The 13,357-nt window shown below is 46.0% G+C and overlaps 1 protein-coding gene across 1 annotated transcript in view; it reads right to left on the bottom strand.

Moving 5' to 3' along the window:
• Window positions 1-13,357, bottom strand: part of FYB2 (FYN binding protein 2) — a 95,362-nt gene that overhangs the window by 55,195 nt on the left and 26,810 nt on the right. The window contains exon 3 of the mRNA XM_073593883.1: window positions 11,790-11,969. Coding sequence (XP_073449984.1) covers window positions 11,790-11,969 — 180 coding nt within the window. The remainder of the gene's footprint in view (window positions 1-11,789; window positions 11,970-13,357) is intronic.

Below are 13,357 nucleotides of genomic sequence, written 5' to 3'. Positions count from 1 at the left end.
CGCTTTAATGTGCATTTTTTACACCTGTGCGTGTTATACGCTGATAAATACTATTTCTAGCTGATTATATTAACATCAATTCTGAGTCTGGGGGGGGGGGGGTGAAGCAGTCATTGCTGGTTTGGGCACAGAGGCCCCAAATCTGTATCCAGGTCCTAGGTTCCCAGATTGTGTTTTTCAGAGAGGGGGGGGGAAATACTCCCTCCAGGCACAAACCTCCCAAGAATAGAGCCCCCTCAAAAGCCAGGGCCCATAGAGAACAGGCAAGAGGCCACCCTGCAGTCCCCTCTAAAAGTCGCTGTCCCAGTCGGGTCTTCCACAGGCACTGTAGAAATTCTGTGTGGGGGGGGTGAAATTAGTGTTAGGGGTTTATAGTAAAGGTTAGGTCTGTCAGTCACTGGCTCTCTGCTCTCCCCTCCAGCGCTGGGCTGTGGGAGTGGCTGGGAGAGGCTGAGCCAGCTGTCGTTTCAGCTTTCTGGGCCATAAGGTCTGGATCTTTTCAGAGCATGCCCTGGTTCTGTAATGTCTGTAATGTCTGCCGCAGGGCCGGTGCTCTGCCCAGAAAGTTCCCCATGGCGTATAATGACCCTCCTGTACTGCGCAGGTGCAGCGCTTGTGCAGTACGAACAAGGGAGCCGCCGAAAGTCTCCAAAGCTGAACAGCTGGTAGTCAGCTGTAGGCGGCGCCTGCGCAATGAGCAGGACATTGTGCCCGACGATGCCGCACGCTCCCGATGCTCGTGCTACTCTGCAAGGGGCGGGTGTATTACTGTCATATGGTGGTAAGGGGCGGATGCTACAGAAGAGGTCAAATATTAAATTAAAGGGCAGAGCTGTTTGCACGAGCATCGGGAGCGTCTGTTAGAATGTAGTGTTCATTGCGCAGGCTCATGGTGTTCATTGCGCAGGCGCGGTGTACAGCTAACTCAGCTGTGTATGTTCGGCTATTTTCGGCTGCTCTCCGCCGGGGCAACTTTTTTGGCAAGCTTCGTACTGCACAAGCACTGCGTATGCGCAGTACAGGGGGGTCCTTATCCGCCGGGGGAACTTTTTTGGCAAGATGCCGGGACAAGGGGAGGAGGGGCAGTACAGTAGCCCTGGGCACAATGGTTTACTGCAGGGATGAGGATGCCCTGACCCCAACTCCAAGGGCAGCAGGGGGGCGCGGTTTGGCATCTTTGCCCTGGGCGCTGGATGACCTTGAGCCGGCACTAGTCTGCCGAAAGCAGGCTTCGGCTTACGGTCAGCTGAAAACGGATCACAGGAGTGCAGAACAAACTGCACTCCTGTGATACATAGGCCTTCTGGTGAAGATCAAGTGTAGTATCTGTTCTTGGCCATGTCCAGTAGGGGTGCTCCACAGTTTAATTTGGCCTTATGGCTACGATGGCGGTTTGCATAGAGCTGCTAGTATTATGGAGTTCCCAAGGATCCTCCCAGGGCACCCACTGGGTAAGATGGAACTAGAGTAATTCCCTAATGGTGGAACCCTAGGTGCCCAGTGCCTCCTGATTTGACTGTGCCACCTTGTCTGGTCAGGGGCTGGGAAGGCAGAGAGAACCCACAGTGTCAAGCACCTACCCCCCCCCCCCCCCCCCTTATTATACTACTATGGATTTGGGACCCCACGATGAAAATGAGCACTTGGCCACTACACCACTTGCTTTTTTTCTGTACTACGTCCCATGGTCTAGGTCACCAAGAAACCACAATTCTCCATAGGATGACGCTTTTAAAGCCTTTACAAAAAACAGTTCAAACATTTTAAAGTTGTCACCAGAAGTGGAGCAATTGTGAGAGATGTGAACTTCAATTTTCCTTTTCAATAGAGGACACTTACTCTAGTGAATATGGTCCAAAAAAGGGAATTTCTCTCACATATTGTATCTCTGGGACAGGAAATGAGGAAAAATTTACCAAAAGACCAGAAAGGAGATTCAGAAAATCTTACAGTCAGTTTCTTTTCTGGACATTATTATTTGTTTAATTTCATTGTTAAATTGGACCTTCAGTAATTTTTTCAACTTTCCATCTATTAAATCTTCTGCCCTCGTTTTAACTTTGGACAGTTGACCATTTTTTTTTTCCTGCCAGTAAATCCCTTATACAGCCGACTTCCTGTTTCTTGTCTGGTCATTAGCCTAGGCTCATGACATCATGCACAGCTCTCCCTCTCTGACTCTCGTGAGAGTTTGCCAGGAAGGGAGGGGGGGGCGAGTCATAAGAGGGCCAATGAGAGCTGCAGAGGTGGAGGTGTGCCTCTGTGTGTCTGTGTAAACCCAGGAAGTGAACAGGCAGCAGCTTCAGCTGCCCACAGTTATAATGGCTGCAGCCAGACTCGGTGGAGGGACATTTCTGCAGCATATTTGGCAAGTACAGAATCACAATATATAAAATATACCAAATATAGATAAAATAAAATATGCAAAGTCGTTGGAGGGAAGCTTCAGAATGGCAAAGATGTTTTTATTACAAATTATGTGAGCAGACTGCAGTTCCTCTTCAAAAGTAACTTTGCCCTGTAGTGAAGTGCTGGGTGTTTAGTGTGTCAGGTATGTCACATTTCTTGCCTAGCTTGTAATAATAGAAGGTGGAGCTTTTCTAAAGGAAAAAAAAAAAAAAAAAAAAAAAAAAAACAACAACAAAAAAAAACACACCTTTCGCTGTATATTGTCGCAGGTCAGGAATTTGAGCAGATAAAATTCTTGTACGGCCCACTTTAACTGAGGCGGGTCAGGGGAGCGCTGCATTGTATTGTGCACTCCGCTCACAATGGAAGTCATATGGCGATGGGGGTGAGGTATGCGTCTCGTGTTCTACTTTAATAAAAAACAGTGTCAGCTCTTTTACTCGGGGCACTTGGGATGTTTCACATAATGATCTTCAAAGTGACAAAGCAAAAACAAACAATGACATAGAGAGTGTATTGACGTCTACATGGGCACTCTATTGGGGATGGGTAGTGCTGGCCCTTGTAGTTCCTCAGCACCCCACTCCAAGGGTGCAGCTTGCTCCCTATATTCCCTGACCAAATTGTATTTTTCACCATAACAATTGCTAAAGGAACATTTTCGGCTAGGTTCACACCTTACAGGTGCGATGACAAATCCCCAAACATCCCAAATAGCACAAAATAACCCCCCCCAAAAGCACCCCCCTAGAGTAATTTTTACCCCCTGCTGCCTCCCAAATTCCCCAACACAAATCATCTTGTGGCGTCCCCACCTCACATGATACCACAGTGCCTAGGGCACTTTATCTTACTTGTTGTAAGTAACCACTCCCTTTTACAATAAAACCTTTTTTTAATGGTACTTCACTATCAGTTCCCTTCTGTTTTTACTTCTGGGTACAGGTTTCTGGCTGAGAAACTCCATAAAGGAATTATGGACCTGAAGACACACAAAATATATATATATATATATATATATATATATATATATATATATATATATATATATATATATATCCGTCATCCCAGGATTTCTTTACCAAGCTTTAAATGACCCACCAGACTGAAAAGCTGGTGGTCGTTCTGATCTGGTGAGCGGGGATACATGAGGGGGTGTTGCACACCTGAATTTTTCTGAAGCACCTTACATTTCCTTCACTTTGGATTGGAGCACCTTTAGTCACTTTATTTGGACTTTATTTTCACTTATGGTATTTGGACTTTGTTTCCTTTTTGGTCAACATAATTTCACTTATTGTGTTTGCGAGCGCTATATTTATATTTATATGTTTTTCAAGTGGATTAGCACTTTGTCTATAGCAGCTGCATTTTGAATTTTTATTTTTTGTTGTTTGATACACCATTAGTGTGAGTGTATATATTTAGTATATATTTTCACACCTGATTTTGAAGCCTATTAGAGCCTATGGCTCTAATCAGGTGCTTCGGGAAAAAAAAAAAAAAAAAAACCTGGCCGCTGCAATTCATGAGCCCGGTGACCCGAAAGGGGCCGAATGCATGAATACGGGCCGCCACTGCCTACAGTCAAGCATGGTGGTGGGAGTGTCATGGTCTGGGGCTCCATGAGTGCTACCGGCACTGGGGAGCTACAGATCATTGAGGGAACCATGAATGCCAACATGTACTGTGACATACTGAAGCAGAGCATGATCCCCTCCCTTCGGAGACTGGGCCGCAGGGCAGTATTCCAACATGATAACCACCCCAAACACACCTCCAAGGGTAACCGTAAAGGTGATGGACTGACCAAGCCTGTCTCCAGACCTAAACCCTATTGATCATCTGTGGGACATCCTCAAACGGAAGGTGGAAGAGTGCAAGGTCTCTAACATCCACCAGCTCTGTGATGTCATCATGGAGGAGTGGAAGAGGACTCCAGTGACAACCTGTGAAGCTCTGGTGATCTCCATGCCCAAGAGGGTTAAGGCAGTGCTGGAAAATAATGGTGGCCACACAAAATATTGACAATTTGGGCCCAATTTGGACATTTTCACTTAGGGGTGTACTGACTTTTGTTGCCAGCGGTTTAGACATTAATGGCTGTGTGTTGAGTTATTTTGAGGGGACAGCAAATTTACACTGTTATACAAGCTGTACACTCACTACTTTACATTGTAGCAAAGTGTCATTTCTTCAGTGTTGTCACATGAAAAGATAGAAGAAAATATTTACAGAAATGTGAGGGGTGTACTCACTTTTGTGAGATACTGTATCCATTCAGAAATTAATTTCTACACATGAAATGGTGTTCATTAAAAAATTTTAAAAAAGTGAACAAAAGAAATAAAGCCCCGCGCTAATTACGGGTATGTGTAAAAAAAAAAAAAAAAAGACAGAATCAGGATCAGAATCAGTATTAGCAAATAGAAAAAGTATAAAAAGTAAAAAGCTGCTGCCAATTTAGTGCACATCCCACACTAATGATACCTAGGAAACGCTCTTAAATAAATAATAATCAAAATTAATTAATATAAAAATAAATCAGTGCAAGGTCCCAATGTGCAAAATCATCTATATATCTCTCTCTCTATCTCTCTCTCTCCTTCTCTCTCGCTATCTATATATCTATCTCTCTATCTAAACATTGTATCCAAATATACTTCATGTGCAAAAGCAAAAAAGAAAAAAAAAAATTATAATTTATTATTATTTTTTTCTATTGCTATTACTGATTGTCTTTTTTTTTTTGAATATTTTTATACATTACACAAAAGTGCGAGATCTTATACTGATGTATTTTTACATCGATGAATTTTGATTATTATTCATCTGAGATTGCTTCACTAGGTTGTCGTTTCCCCATTTCCATTTTATATTCATTTATTTAAGATTTTCATTTGGATGGATTTTATTACTTTTTGTACACTTGTTATGAATTTTAGTGGTATTTATACACATTCATATTTGGGTGCTGCATTTATCTTATATTACATAAAAGTATAATGACACCTGATGGGGAAAAAAGGAATAAAACTGTCCCAATGATCCAACACGCCCCCCGCAGGATAGGGAGCACATAGCAGCCATCACAATCTCAGAGGAAACGTCTTCATGGATGAATGTGGGGAGTGACAATCCCGGCTTTGTGTGGATATCGCAGTGCTGAGTTTACAGTCACAACATCGCCGTCCGAATGGTGGACAGAACACAAAGCTGTGTTTGTCTTCTATTTACTGGTCGGGATATTAAGGGATTGAGATGTCCTTGGGGGGGGGGGGGGGGGGGGGTGATCTGCCAAATGCACTTCACAGAACAATTTAATTTCTTTCTGGTACGTCTTGTTCCAGAGGGATTCTGAATGAACCCAGAAGTGTCTCAAATTGATGTTCTGATGTTGTATCTGTTCCTCCTGGACTGACATTGCTTACCAATTTCACTGCACACTGTGAGCTTCTCACAATGTGCATAAGAAGCTGCAGCAAGTCAAATAGAGCCCAGTCTTATTTCCTGGATGGAGGATGTCCAGCATCATCTATCTCTTCCCTCCCCAGTCTGACTGTCCCTGGCTCAACCCTTTCATTCACTGGATCTCAGTTCTGTCAATCATGGACACCCCGTATCAAGTAATGCGGGCATTACATAGGGTGGCCTGCATGCAAGTGAATCCTGCCTAGGAATGCCCACTCCTCCAGAATGACATCTGCCCATCAAGGCAGCAGCGGCCGGTGGTAATTTTTTTTAGGGGGGGGGTGGCAAACAGTAACTCCCCCCCTGGTGCACTTACTTCATCTGCGGTGGACGGCGCTTCTCCCGGGCTTCACTGGTGGCTTCCTTTGCTCTGCAGCAGCGGCTTTCCCTTCCCCTGCTCTCCACGTGCATCGCTGCGGCTTCCGTTTCCTCCCTCCTTCTCCGCGGCCAATTGGGACTCTTCTCTTTTCGGCCAGTTGGAAAACGGGTCTCAGACCTGCTTCTGATTGGCTGGATTGAGGATCAGTGTTTCAATAGCGAATATTCATTTGCTGTTGTAACACCTGGGTGGGCTCCTGGCTCAATGCTCTGTGCCCCGAGCCCACCCTATCTTGAATCCTATGAGAGCCTCTGGCTCTAATCAGGTGCTTAAAAAAAAAAAAAAACACCCCGGCGTCCTGAAAGAGACCGGACACATGAATAGGGGGTGGCGGTGTGCTGTCAAAATAGGGGCCAGTAGATAGAGCATGGGGGTGGCGGCCGTGGATAGGGGGGGGCGGCGCTCAGGCGCCCCTAATGGGCGGGCTGACACTTCATCAAGGCATTCTGATATTTGCACAACTCCTCCCATTACTTGCATCCGGACTGAGAGGAGTACCGAGGTCCTTTGTGTGCAGTGGATTGCTGTCTCCCGGGGCATATTCTTTTACCAAAATCCTGGATATACACCGATATGCTGTCAGGCTTTACATCCACCAGCACTGCTGAAACCTAATTAAGGACCTATATGTTGGACTCCTTCTGGCCCCCCCTTTTTTTTTTGCCTCTTTCAGACCAGGAATATTATAGCCTGCAGCACTGATTGAGTGAAAAAATACCAACAAGGCTGTTGAACAGGAGCCACATCCTAAACAACCGATGACTCATTCAGCTGTCAGCGGGGTTCCCCTGTTGACAGCTGAAGTGAAAAATTAAGTCAATTGGAGCTGTAAAAATAAAAAATAAAAAAGCAGCTGGCAATGTTTATTAACAACATTACTTAGCCACTGAAACAGAAAGATAAAAAGAGACATTGTTTCTTTTTGTATCTTTCTGTTTTTTCATCTACAGATCAAAAGGGGTGAACTGTCAAGTTAAAAAAAATAATAATTTGCTTTGTTATTAAATGTTCCTCTGTTTAAAGTGGACCTTCAGTCATTTTTTCATCTTTCCATCTATTAAATCTTCTGTCCTTGTCGTTTTAACTTTGAATAGTAAAACTTTTATTTCCTGCTAGTAAATCCCTTATACAGACCACTTCCTGTTTATTGCCTGGTCATTAGCCTAGACATCGTGCACAGCTCTCTCTCTTGTGATTGAGTTTGCCAGGAAGGGAGGGGGGGAGGGGGAGATGAGTCATAAGAGGGCCAATGAGAGCTGCAGGTGTGTGTCTGTTTAAATCCAGGAAGTGAACAGGCAGCAGCTTCAGCTGCCCACAGTTAAAATGGCTGCATACAGACTCAGTGGAGGGAGATTTCTGCAGCATATCTGGCAAGTACAGAATCACAGTATGTATAAAATAATATGCAAAGTGGTTGGGAGGGAAGCTTCAGAGTGGCAAAGATGTTTGTATTACAAATTATGTGTGCAGTTCCTCTTTAATCTGTTATTAACCCTTAATTTACTGTAATCAGCATTATTAACTCCTTATTCTCCTCTGTTTAAATTATTATTTTCTTGCTGATTTTTTATTCACTTCAATTTTATAAAAACTATTAATAATTAAAACTTTTCCATTTTGCTCTGTTCGGTAATATTTTTACACCTTTAACATATATTTACACATTTCACATTGAAAAAAAAGGGCAAAAAAAAAAAAATCGTTTGTAAATAACTTTTAAATGCTTTGTACTATTACTGACAGCTGAATTCTAAACAAAACAGTTGTGGTAGGTATCGGTAATTGGGATTGGCGAGTACTAAGAAAAAAAAAAAAAAAAAGGGAACGGTACTAAAAAAAAAATAAATATATATATATTGGTGCATCCCTAGTGGGAGTATGTGCTAGCCCCCCCAGCCAACATTGCACAATCTAGGATGGTCGGTCGGAGGTGTAAAATCGTGGATCAACTGCCTGCTTTTACAGCTTGTGAACAAGGTTTTAATCTCTGTGGAAACAGTGGTCTTTCTGTAGAGGTCCAACATACTCCTTGTTGAGTCAGAGCCAGAGCTCTCCAATCTGCAAAGAGCATGATCAGGTCTGACCTAGCAGGGGGCGTGTTGGATCTCTGCAAAGAGGCCACTGCTTCTACACAGGGTCCCACTCTGCAGCATCCTGGCAGGGAACAGCCTTTTAACTCGGGTCTCTCTGCAGAGGTCTGATATACCCCTTGTCAAGTCAGAGACAGAGCTCTCCAAATCAGCATGGATCATGCACTTTGCTAACTGGAGAGTAGGGATGAGCCGAACACCCCCCGGTTCGGTTCGCACCAGAACCTGCGAACGGACCGAAAATTCGCACGAACGTTAGAACCCCATTGACGTCTATGGGACTCGAACGTTCGAAATCAAAAGTGCTCATTTTAAAGGCTAATTTGCATGGTATTGTCCTAAAAAGGGTTTGGGGACCCGGGTCCTACCCAGGGGACTTGTATCAATGCAAAAAAAACTTTTAAAAACGGCCGTTTTTTCGGGAGCAGTGATTTTAAATGATGCTTAAAGTTAAAAAAAAAAAAAAAAAAAAAAAAGTGAAATATTCCTTTAAATATCGTACCTGGGGGTGTCTATAGTATGCCTGTAAAGTGGCGCATGTTTCCCGTGCTTAGAACAGTCCTTGCACAAAATGTCATTTTTTATAGGAAAAAAAGTCATTTAAAACTGCTTGTGGCTTTAATGTAATGTCGGGTCCTGGCAATATGGATGAAAATCAGTGAGACAAACGGCATGGGTACCCCCCAGTCCATTACCAGGCCCTTTGGATCTTGTATGGATATTAAGGGGAACCCCGTACTTAAATTAAAAAAGGAAAGGTGTGGGGCCCCCAGGCCCTATATACTCTGAACAGCAGTATACAGGCGGTGCAAACAAGACAGGGACTGTAGGTTTGTTGTTAAGTAGAATCTGTTTGTAATTTTGAACTGGTACATTTTTAACGTGTTTAGCTCCAGCCAAAAAATCTATTTTAAGCTTTTTGGAAAACATAGGGAAGGGTTATCACCCCTGTGACATTTGTTTTGCTGTCTGTGCTCCTCTTCAAAAGATTTCACCTCACTTTTTGTCCCAATGACAAATGCTTTTTGAAAATTTGGGTTTTTTTGTGAAACAAGGATAAAGCATCAGTGGAAAGGAGACAATTTTTTCCCATATTAACTCTTACAGGAGAGAATGTCCCTTCCTGGGGTAGATTTCATCTCACTTCCTGTTGTCTCCTTCCGTTTGCAAGTAGGAGTCGTTTGTAAGTTGGATGTTTGAAAGTAGGAGCCTGCCCTATATACTCAGCAGAAATTTGGGCCTTAGGTGTTGTTGTGGCCACAACACTGTAAGCCCTCACAGGGCACTGCTGTGAAATATTAGATCAAGAATTGTAATTACATGCCCCTGTTGAACAGGGGCAGAAAAATTGGGCCTTTGGTGGTGGTGCCACAACACTGCAACCCCTCACAGATACTCTAGTTGGAACGCAGGAACTATCCCTTCTGCAAAGAATTGCATCAAAAATTGTAATTACACGCCCTTGTTAAACAGGGGCTGAAAAATTGGTCCTTAGGCACTGGTGGCGGGACTGGCGGCGCCCAGAACCAAAAATGTTCTTACAAGCTATCATCATGATCATTGAGGAGGAAGAGGATACTTACTCAGTATAACAGGATAGTCACTCAGCATCAGCATAGGCAGTCTTTGAAGGGATCTGACATTTTAAAAAAATGTATTTGGTTACATCAGCATCAGGTGCTTGGTAGCTGGTGGTAATCCAAGACTGATTCATTTTTATGAAGGTCAGTCGATCGACCGAGTCGGTGGACAGACGCACCCTGTGATCGGTTACAAAGCCTCCAGCAACACTGAATGTGCGTTCCGAAAGAACGCTGGATGCAGGACAGGCCAGTAGCTCAATTGCATACTGTGCAAGCTCTGGCCAGTGATCCATCCTCAAGACCCAGTAACCCAGAGGATTTTCGTTGGGTAAGGTGTCCAAGTCAGATCTTGCCCCTAGGTATTCCTGCACCATGTAAAACAGACGCTGGCGATGGTTGCTGGAACCGATCATACCTTGGGGCTGCGGACTAAAAAAATTGTCTGAATGCATCGGTCAGACGGCCACCTTCTCCACCGCTCCTTCTTTGACTGACCGAAGCCTCAGCAACATGTTGTCCAGAAACAGGAGTTTGTAACCTCCCAGTCTCTGGGAACGCGTTGCACAGACCTTTCTGCAAGGCCTCCCAAAGATGTTTCATCTTCTGCTCCCTCTGCGACGGCAAGATAAGGTCCGCAACCTTACCCTTGTAACGTGGATCAAGGAGGGTTGCCAGCCAGTATTGTTCCTTCTCCTTGATACCACGAATACGAGGATCCTTCCGCAGGCTTTGCAGGATCAGGGAGGCCATGCAGCGTAGGTTTGCTGAGGCATTCGTTCCAGAGTCTTCTGGGTCACTAAGGACGACATGATCCGCGGCCACCTCCTCCCAGCCACGTACAAGTCCATGTGTTTCTTGGGACTGTAAATGATCCCTTAAAGACTGCTGCTGATGCTGAGTGCCAGGCTCCACCTCCATACTGACACAATCCTCCTCCTCCTCTTCCTCCTCCTCCTCTTCCTGTGTGATCGGCGGGCACGCAGGAACACTGTCTGGATAAAGGGGGCCTTGAGAGCTAAGGAAGTCCTCCTCTTCCTGCCTCTGTTCTGCCTCAAGTGCCCTGTCCATTATTCCACGCAGCGTGTGCTCCAACTGGTGAACAAGGGGGGCAGTGTCACTGATGCATACACTGTCACTGCTCACCATCCTCGTGGCCTCCTCAAATGGTGACAGGACAGTGCATGCATCCCTGATCATGGCCCCCTGGCATGGGGAAAAAAAAAAAAACAAGCTCCCCTGACCCTGTCCTGGTGCCATAGTCACACAGGTACTCATTGATGGCCCTCTGCTGCCTGTGCAGCCGCTGCAGCATGGCCAACGTTGAGTTCCACTTGGTGGGTATGTCACAGATTCTGCCAGCCGAGCACTGGCATTATATGACCGGCGGAAATGCACACAGACTTTCCTGGCCTGCCTCAGGACATCCTGTAAGCCCGGGTACCTGCCCAAGAACCGCTGCACCACCAAGTTAAGGATGTGAGCCAAACACGAATTTGGCGCAAACGGCCCATATCGTTCGCAATTCGGCGAACGGGCGAACATGGGTTCGATTTGAACACGAAGCTCATCCCTACTGGAGAGCTATAGGTCTGATCTAGCAGGGGGCATGTTGGATCTCTGCAAAGAGACCACTGTAGTCACACAAAGTCCCGCTCTGCAGCATGCTGGTAGGGAACAGGCTTTTTACTTGGGTTGTGGCTGTTTTAGAAAGAAAAACTGTGAGACTTTGCACACTGTGTTTTTGATGCACCTGGAATGTATTTAGCTGATGTAGAGTGATGGTTATATGGCGTTTTAATTGAACTAAAACAACCCTTTTATTTGGTAACATAAAACCCAAATCATCCCCCTACTCACCTGTAGGGGTCAGCTGCACTGCATTACATGGTGGAGCTGCGGATTGAAAGCGAGTGAGGACCACCTGTGGGGGTCTGGGCTCTTTGGGTGGAGGCAGTCCAAGGGATTCGATGGAAGGCAAAGGTTTCTTCCTCGGTGTCTTATCTCCAGGAATATTCAACTTTGGTTTGCTTTTCGCATCTACAAGAAAGCCAACAGTTCAGTCTTACATCCTGACAATGAGCAAATATTAGACTTCCAACTAGATATACATGTATAGCAATGCTGAACAACTTTAGTGCCATCTCCTTGCCAGAGATTTAGGTCTTATTCGGAACTATTAACACACTGACTGCTAAGGGGGAGGACCCGCCATCTTTAAAACCACACTGCAATGCAATATGGACAGATATAAAGTGCAGACATGAGGCCTCCTACCCATATAGACCATATTAAGAGCAACGTTTTTTGCAGAGCTGATATCATGCTTACCATTCAGGACTAAACTAGGGGTCTCCCAACTACGGCCCGCTGCAAGAATGTATCCAGCCAACTGATGTAAAGGGTGAGTGCAGTGTAAGGGGGGAGTCCATAGTAAGGGTAGCTTTAGGGCCTGTAAGAGAAAACGGATGCAAGGGGGGGGCACTGATGGGCTCAAGTGTATTTGGGATTTCTTTGCTCTGTTTTACTGATGCCTATTTTTATTGTTCTAAATCGGGGGTCTCCAAACTTTTCACATTTATTTTTAACAAAAAAACAAACAAACTGTTTTATATTGTGTTGTGCCAAAATGAGTCCCCTTTTACATCCATGCGTTCCTAGCAAAATTTCCAATTAAATCCATGTATGCCCAGCAGAGACCCCCCCCCCCGTACATCCAGGAGTGCCAACAGAGCCCCCCTAGTCATCTAGGGGTGCCAGCGGACCCCCCCCCTTGTACATCCACCATGATCCATGGGTGCCAGCAGAGCCCCCCCCCTGTATATTCATGGGTGCCAGCAGATTCCCCTCATACATCCATGTTTGCCAGCAGAGCCCCCCCATACATCCATGGGGGCCAGCAGAGTCCCCAGTACATCCATGCGTGCCAGCAGAGGCCCCCAGTACATCCATGGGGGCCAGCAGAGGCCCCCCTATACATCCATGGGGGCCAGCAGAGGCCCCCCGTACATCCATGGGGGCCAGCAGAGCCCCCCGTACATCCATGGGGGCCAGCAGAGCCCCCCGTACATCCATGGGGGCCAGCAGAGCCCCCCGTACATCCATGGGGGCCAGCAGAGTCCCCCATACATCCATGTTTGCTGGCAGAGCCCCCCTGTACATCCATGGGGGCCGGCAGAGTCCCCCATGCATCCATGGGGGCCAGCAGAGTCCCCCGTCCATCCATGTTGTTTGCCAGCAGAGGCCCCCGTGCATCCATGGGGGCCAGCAGAGCTCCCCGTGCATCCATGGGGGCCAGCAGAGCCCCCCGTGCATCCATGGGGGCCAGCAGAGCCCCCCGTGCATCCATGGGGGCCAGCAGAGCCCCCCGTGCATCCATGGGGGCCAGCAGAGCCCCCCGTGCATCCATGGGGGCCAGCAGAGCCCCC

Source organism: Aquarana catesbeiana, linkage group LG07 (genome assembly GCF_042186555.1).
Source record: "Aquarana catesbeiana isolate 2022-GZ linkage group LG07, ASM4218655v1, whole genome shotgun sequence".
In the NCBI taxonomy this organism is placed as follows: domain Eukaryota; kingdom Metazoa; phylum Chordata; class Amphibia; order Anura; family Ranidae; genus Aquarana; species Aquarana catesbeiana.
The sequence above is the reverse complement of the archived record's forward strand: the minus strand, read 5'-3'. Positions and strand labels throughout refer to the sequence as shown.